Here is an 8,103-nt window from a genome sequence, read left to right on the forward strand (position 1 = left end):
AGTTCTTAAACTATTTCATATTTCATCCATAGTTCTTTTCACAGATATGTTTTACTATAATTTTAATTCTTTAATTTTTATTCTAAAACAGCCCTAATGAAGTTGTGCGTGATTGCGTATAATGACGTCAGACGCACGCATAGCAACCAAAATGGCGACGGTGAAGCTTCACGGTAGCGAGGACAGATAGCTGGCAGCTAGCAAAACAGCTGTGAAAGATGATAACTGTGCAAATAAATTCATAAAGTATTATTAATATGGCTATATTACCTCATGCGCTCATGTGAATGTTTAAAATGATGTTTTCCGGTGAAACACGAGTGTTTTGAGAATGAGACTCCAGCCAGAGTTTGTCATCATGGACACTAAACCAGGTAAATAATATTCGCCTCATCAAATATAATCTGCCCAAACAGACACGTATACATTTGTTATGTTTATGGCATGTAATTGTAATAGAAGCTTGTTAAATAATGTTACTTTGCAGCACTAAACATAAAAAGTGAAATGGTTGTAATGTTATTTGGATATAATATCGCGTTAATATATCATAGTTTTTGAATATTTACCATGGTAAAATCAAAGTAGCATGGCAATGGCATCTGAGACCATTTGATTTGTTGTTTCCTGATTGAACTAGAAACAATCATAGTTATTTATAAATATTGATGTATAAATATTAATCTTTTAGGGTACTGTCTTGGTTCATCTGGCAAACTGATGAATCAGTACATGATTAAAGACCACATGCTGTCACATTACAGAAAGCTGTATTCAGCCAAAGGTAAGTGCCAAATTAAAATGCATGCCAGGATGTCAAGTTTATAGTTTTTACATGTTTATAATCAAGGCTATTGGAAAATGTTTTCTTTATGCTTTATTCCTGTCTTATTTTATATACTCATCACTTCTTTTGTTTTCTTTTAGCTGCTGTGGACTGTTCAGTGCCTAAAAGCATGCAGAGCAATGTCAAATGTAAGAGAAAGTCCTGTATTACTAATCCATTTCATTTTAAAATACACAAAATGTCATACATAATATATACACTGCCCTCCAAAGGTTTGGAAACGCCATAGAAAAGTGGGGTTTTGACGAATATTGACATGAATCCTTTTTAATTTGTGATAATTTTGCACTGGAAAGGGACAACGAAAACATATTTTATCATATAAACAGTTTAAACATAAAAAAACAACAAATATATATATAACCTATATTTTGATTCATCAAAATATCCACCATTAGCAGCTGTCTGAACTAAACTGGGTTCTGATTGGTTTAAACTTAACTTAACTTAATCTAAACTTAATTGGCAATCAATTGTTGAAGCTATTAAGGTGTGCTGACCAAAAAATCTTTTACAAACCTGGGCCAAGTTTAAACCAGTAACCAGCATCGAAGCTGGCATAGGGGCATGTCTGACTTTGACATGTACAGTACAGTCCAAAAGTTTGGAACCACTAAGATTTTTAATGTTTTTAAAAGAAGTTTAGTCTGCTCACCAAGGCTGCATTTATTTAATTAAAAATACAGTAAAAACAGTAATATTGTGAAATATTATTACAATTTAAAATAACTGTTTTCTATTTAAATATATTTGACAAAGTAATTTATATCCTGTGATCAAAGCTGAATTTTCAGCATCGTTACTCCAGTCTTCAGTGTCACATGATCCTTCAGAAATCTTTCTAATATGATGATCTGCTGGTCAAGAAACATTTAATGTGTACAATTGTACAAAATATTTGTGTACAATATTTTTTTTCAGGGTAATTTGATGAATAGAAAGTTCAAAAGAACAGTGTTTATCTGAAATCTAATCTTTTGTAACATTATAAATGTCTTTACTGCCACTTTTGGTTGATTTAATGCATTCTTGCTGAATAAAAGTATTCATTTCTTTAATTTCTTTTCAAAAAAATAAAAATAAAAATTCTTCCTGACCCCAAACTTTTGAACGGTAGTGTATAATGCTACAGAAGCTTTGTATTTCAGATAAATGCTGTTCTTTTGAACTTTCTATTCATCAAGGAATCCTGAAAAAAAAGTACACAACTGTTTTCAACATTGAAAATAATCATAAATGTTTCTTCAGCAGCAAATCATCATATTAGAATGATTTCTGAAGGATCATGTGACACTGAAGACTGGAGTAATGATGCTGAAAATTCAGCTTTGATCACAGGATATAAATTACTTTGTCAAATATATTTAAATAGTACACAGTTATTTTAAATTGTAATAATATTTCACAATATTACTGTTTTTACTGTATTTTTTATTAAATAAATGTAGCCTTGGTGAGCAGACGAAACTTCTTTTAAAAACATTAAAAATCTTAGTAGTTCCAAACTTTTGGACTGTACTGTATATATTGCCTTTATTATATAATCAAAATGAAAATTATTATTGCTGGTCTTCAATGATAATTCAAAGTTACTGTAATGTAATGTGTATATATATATATATATATATATATATATATATATATATATATATATATATATATATATATATATATATATATATATATATATATATATATATATATATGCTTAATCAATTACCAAAGAAGCATGTCAAAATTATTCAGGAAAATAAGCTTTTATGTTGTGTAGCAAAAATGAGTACACCCTCCTAAAAGCTACTAAAAACTAAATAAAAAGTTTCTGGTGTAAGTTTAAGGCAATGTTTGATCAACAGGTAAGTATGTTAAACCAAAACATTTAAAGAGAAGTAATTTCTTGACAATAAAAAGTGTTATATAGCCCACTGAATCATTCTCAGACTTAATGCGGACAACAATGTAAGCACTTGGGAGAGAACTGTCAGGAGACTTATTTCTTAGCACAAAAGAGGACAAGAGGATTACCAAATCATCAATCAAGTGTGAAAATATAGCAAAAGTAACAAAGAAATTCAAAAACAATGATCTTGTGACAAGGCCCCTGAAATAATCAGGCCTTCATTTTAAGCTTTCATTTAGGGATGAGGGATTTTTTTGCTAGACAAAAGAGCAGGAGAAATACCAAGCGAGTGTCTCAGAGCCAGCAAAAAATATGAAAAGAGTGACTGTTCATCTCACAGAGTAAGATGCAGCCTGCAAAATGACATGCATGGTTGATGTTCTCACTGGAACTACCTACTGTAGCCAAAGCACAATACAAATCCAAAGCCTATATTTACAAAATATACATTCTGGGAGTCAATACTCTGGTCTGATGAGACCAAATCAATCATTTTGGATCTAACAGCATCCAAAATGTTCTGGTGTTGCTAGAGGAGGAGTACAGTCAGAAGTGCCTGGTTCCCACAGTAAAGTTCAGAGGTAGTAAAGCTCTTATATAGGGATGTATGAGTGCTGAAGGTGTGAAGTTGTGCTTTATCAATGCTGTCATGAATTCACACACTACTGTGTAATTTAATACACAAACTTGAAACAGAATATGTCACCCTTTCCTCATTCCCTGCATTGTTGGGCATTTTTTCAACATGACAATGAGGATATTCATCCTCCCAAGGTGAAAAACCTTCTGTATTGCACTCAATCTTAACACTCTTGAGCACCTGTGGATGATTCTGTAGAGACGAGTTGAGCAACACTCCCCATTAAAGATCAGGGCATTTTAGGAGCTCATCATCCAGGAGTTAAACAGGACAGATGTGACAATTTTACATATTATACATATATTATACGGATAAAACCTCATTAATTGAAAATAATTCATCTTTACCTCTGTAGATGTTGATCAGAAGCGTCGTGAGTCAAGGAAAGATGCTCGGAGTCAGTCGAGAAGATCTGATTCCCAGAGGAGCACGAGGATAAACTCAAGAACCTCTTGCTCTACTAAAAATGTACGATAACATCTAGAGCTTCATCAAGTCACATTGCTGTACAGAAATTGTGTTCAGAGCTGACATTTACTCTTTGTTTCCAGAGCAGACCATCGGTTCAGGGTGACGAGAGTGCCTATCATTACATGGAGCAATCGCTGATGTCGTCGCCCAGGATCAGCACCTCATTTCATTGCAAACAAATTGTATATCCCTCCCAAACATCTGGAACCCCTGCGAACCACTTCCGATCTGCCTCAGAGTTGAGTTACCGAAGCCCAAACCCTCACTGGCAGGACGCGGGTCCGTCCTGTGCCACGTCTGCCAGTCAGAGAGGGTACAAGAGCTTTCAGGATCCCACGCAGAAGACCTACAGCGGTGACGTACTGCTGAAACATGCTCATCGCTTCACTCCGGAGAAACCCTTCACCCCGAGAACGCTTAAATCAGACCACAAGCCCACGCTGTTACAATACCGGTATTACACTCCTCCCCGGAGGAAAGTGGAAGAGGAGAAATCGTCCTCTGTTATTCGCCAGGAGACGTGCCACGGGAGGTGCGGTGTAATAACTGATACTATTCTGTGAGGTTTAAATCGAGCGTCTGATGGTGTAACGTGTGTTTGTTCTGTTGTCTGCAGCACACGGTCCAAACGAGGCTGTTCTCCACCCATCGAGTCGCTCCAGGCAAGTCTGAAGTCTATCTATCTATCTATCTATCTATCTATCTATCTATCTATCTATCTATCTATCTATCTATCTATCTATCTATCTATCTATCTATCTATCTATCTATCTATCTATCTATCTATCCATCCATCCATCCATCCATCCATCCATCCATTTATCTATCATCAATCCATCTATCATCATCCATCTATCTTCTATCTATCATCCATCCATCCATCATCCATCCATTTCTCATCCATCTCTCATCCATCTCTCATCCATCCATCCATTTATCTATCATCAATCCATCATCATCCATCTATCTTCTATCTATCATCCATCCATCCATCATCCATCCATTTCTCATCCATCTCTCATCCATTCATCCATCCATCCATCTCTCATCCATCCATCCATCTATCTTTCTTTCTATCTATCTATCCATCCATCCACCCATCCATCTATCATCCATCCATCTATCATCCATCCATCCATCTATCCATCCATTTATCTATCTTCCATCCATCCATCATCCATCCATTTCTCATCCATCTCTCATCCATTCATCCATCCATCCATCCATCTCTCATCCATCCATCCATCTATCTTTCTTTCTATCTATCTATCTATCTATCTATCTATCTATCTATCTATCTATCTATCTATCTATCTATCTATCTTTCTTTCTATCTATCTATCTATCTATCTATCTATCTATCCACCCATCCATCTATCATTCATTCATCCATCCATCCATCCATCCATCCATTTATCTATCATCAATCCATCTATCATCATCCATCTATCTTCTATCTATCATCCATCCATCCATCATCCATCCATTTCTCATCCATCTCTCATCCATCCATTCATCCATCCATCCATCCATCCATCCATCCATCTATCATCCATCCATCTCTCATCCATCTCTCATCCATTCATCCATCCATCTATCATCCATCCATCCATCCATCCATCCATCCATCCATCCATCCATCCATCCATTTATCTATCATCAATCCATCTATCATCATCCATCTATCTTCTATCTATCATCCATCCATCCATCCATCCATCATCCATCCATTTCTCATCCATCTCTCATCCATCCATTCATCCATCCATCCATCCATCCATCCATCCATCTATCATCCATCCATCTCTCATCCATCTCTCATCCATTCATCCATCCATCTATCATCCATCCATCCATTTATCTATCATCAATCCATCTATCATCATCCATCTATCTTCTATCTATCATCCATCCATCCATCCATCATCCATCCATTTCTCATCCATCTCTCATCCATTCATCCATCCATCCATCTCTCATCCATCCATCCATCTATCTTTCTTTCTATCTATCCATCCATCCACCCATCAATCCATCTATCATCCATCATCCATCCATCCATCCATCCATCCATCCATCCATCCATCCATTCATCCATTTATCTATCATCAATCCATCTATCATCATCCATCTATCTTCTATCTATCATCCATCCATCCACCCATCCATCTATCATTCATTCATCCATCCATCCATCCATCCATCCATTTATCTATCATCAATCCATCTATCATCCTCCATCTATCTTCTATCTATCATCCATCCATCCATCATCCATCCATTTCTCATCCATCTCTCATCCATCCATTCATCCATCCATCCATCCATCCATCCATCCATCCATCCATCTATCATCCATCCATCTCTCATCCATCTCTCATCCATTCATCCATCCATCTATCATCCATCCATCCATCCATCCATCCATCCATTTATCTATCATCAATCCATCTATCATCATCCATCTATCTTCTATCTATCATCCATCCATCCATCCATCCATCATCCATCCATTTCTCATCCATCTCTCATCCATCCATTCATCCATCCATCCATCCATCCATCCATCTATCATCCATCCATCTCTCATCCATTCATCCATCCATCTATCATCCATCCATCCATTTATCTATCATCAATCCATCTATCATCATCCATCTATCTTCTATCTATCATCCATCCATCCATCCATCATCCATCCATTTCTCATCCATCTCTCATCCATTCATCCATCCATCCATCTCTCATCCATCCATCCATCTATCTTTCTTTCTATCTATCCATCCATCCACCCATCAATCCATCTATCATCCATCATCCATCATCCATCCATCCATCCATCCATCCATCCATCCATCCATTCATCCATTTATCTATCATCAATCCATCTATCATCATCCATCTATCTTCTATCTATCATCCATCCATCCATCATCCATCCATTTCTCATCCATCTCTCATCCATTCATCCATCCATCCATCTCTCATCCATCCATCCATCTATCTTTCTTTCTATCCATCAATCCACCCATCCATCCATCCATCCATCCATCCATCTATCATCCATCCATCCATCCATCCATCCATCCATCCATTTATCTATCATCAATCCATCTATCATCATCCATCTATCTTCTATCTATCATCCATCCATCCATCATCCATCCATTTCTCATCCATCTCTCATCCATCTCTCATCCATTCATCCATCCATCCATCTCATCCATCCATCTATCTTTCTATCTATCCATCCATCCATCCACCCACCATCCATCCATCTATCATCAATCCATCCATCCGTCCATCTATCATCCATCCATCATCCATCCATCCATCCATTTATCTATCATCAATCCATCTATCATCATCCATCTATCTTCTATCTATCATCCATCCATCATCCATCCATTTCTCATCCATCCATCCATCCATCCATCATCCATCCATCCATCTATCATCCATACATCTCTCATCCATCTCTCATCCATTCATCCATCCATCCATCCATCCATCCATCCATTTATCTATCATCAATCCATCTATCATCATCCATCTATCTTCTATCTATCATCCATCCATCATCCATCCATTTCTCATCCATCCATCCATCCATCATCCATCCATCCATCTATCATCCATACATCTCTCATCCATCTCTCATCCATTCATCCATCCATCCATCCATCCATTTATCTATCATCAATCCATCTATCATCATCCATCTATCTTCTATCTATCTATCTCTCATCCATCCATCCATCCATCCATCCATCCATCCATCCATCCATCCATCCATCCATCCACCCACCCATCCATCCATCTCTCATCCATCCATCTTTCTATCTATCCATCCATCCATCTATTGTCCATCCATCTCTCATTCATCCATCTCTCATCCATCTTTCTATCCATCCATCCATCCATCCATCCATCCATCCATCCATCCATCCATCCATCATCCATCCATCCATCCATCCATCCATCTCTCATCCATCCATCTTTCTATCTATTCATCCATCTATCTTTCTATCTATCCATCCATCCATCTATCATCCATCCAGCTATCATCTATCATACATCTGTCCATCTAGTCATCCATCCGTATATCTATCATCTATCCTTCTATCTATCTGTCTATCTGTCCATCCGTCCGTCAGGACAATGATTGAAAAGCATCATCATCGCATGTTCCTCCTTCAGTTGTGTTTAAAGCGTCCCAGGATGCACCTGATGAGGTTTTTTGAT

The 8,103-nt window shown here is 37.1% G+C and overlaps 1 protein-coding gene across 1 annotated transcript in view; it reads left to right on the top strand.

Moving 5' to 3' along the window:
• Positions 1–160: 160 nt before the first annotated feature.
• The window catches only part of spata7 (spermatogenesis associated 7), a 10,203-nt gene continuing 2,260 nt past the window's right edge, over positions 161–8,103 (top strand). The window contains exons 1-6 of the mRNA XM_067366935.1: positions 161–374; positions 692–784; positions 928–975; positions 3,743–3,855; positions 3,939–4,390; positions 4,475–4,520. Of these exons, the coding sequence (XP_067223036.1) occupies positions 332–374; positions 692–784; positions 928–975; positions 3,743–3,855; positions 3,939–4,390; positions 4,475–4,520 (795 nt within the window). The 5' untranslated portion in view covers positions 161–331. The remainder of the gene's footprint in view (positions 375–691; positions 785–927; positions 976–3,742; positions 3,856–3,938; positions 4,391–4,474; positions 4,521–8,103) is intronic.

Source organism: Chanodichthys erythropterus, chromosome 18, assembly GCF_024489055.1.
Source record: "Chanodichthys erythropterus isolate Z2021 chromosome 18, ASM2448905v1, whole genome shotgun sequence".
Lineage (NCBI taxonomy): Eukaryota > Metazoa > Chordata > Actinopteri > Cypriniformes > Xenocyprididae > Chanodichthys > Chanodichthys erythropterus.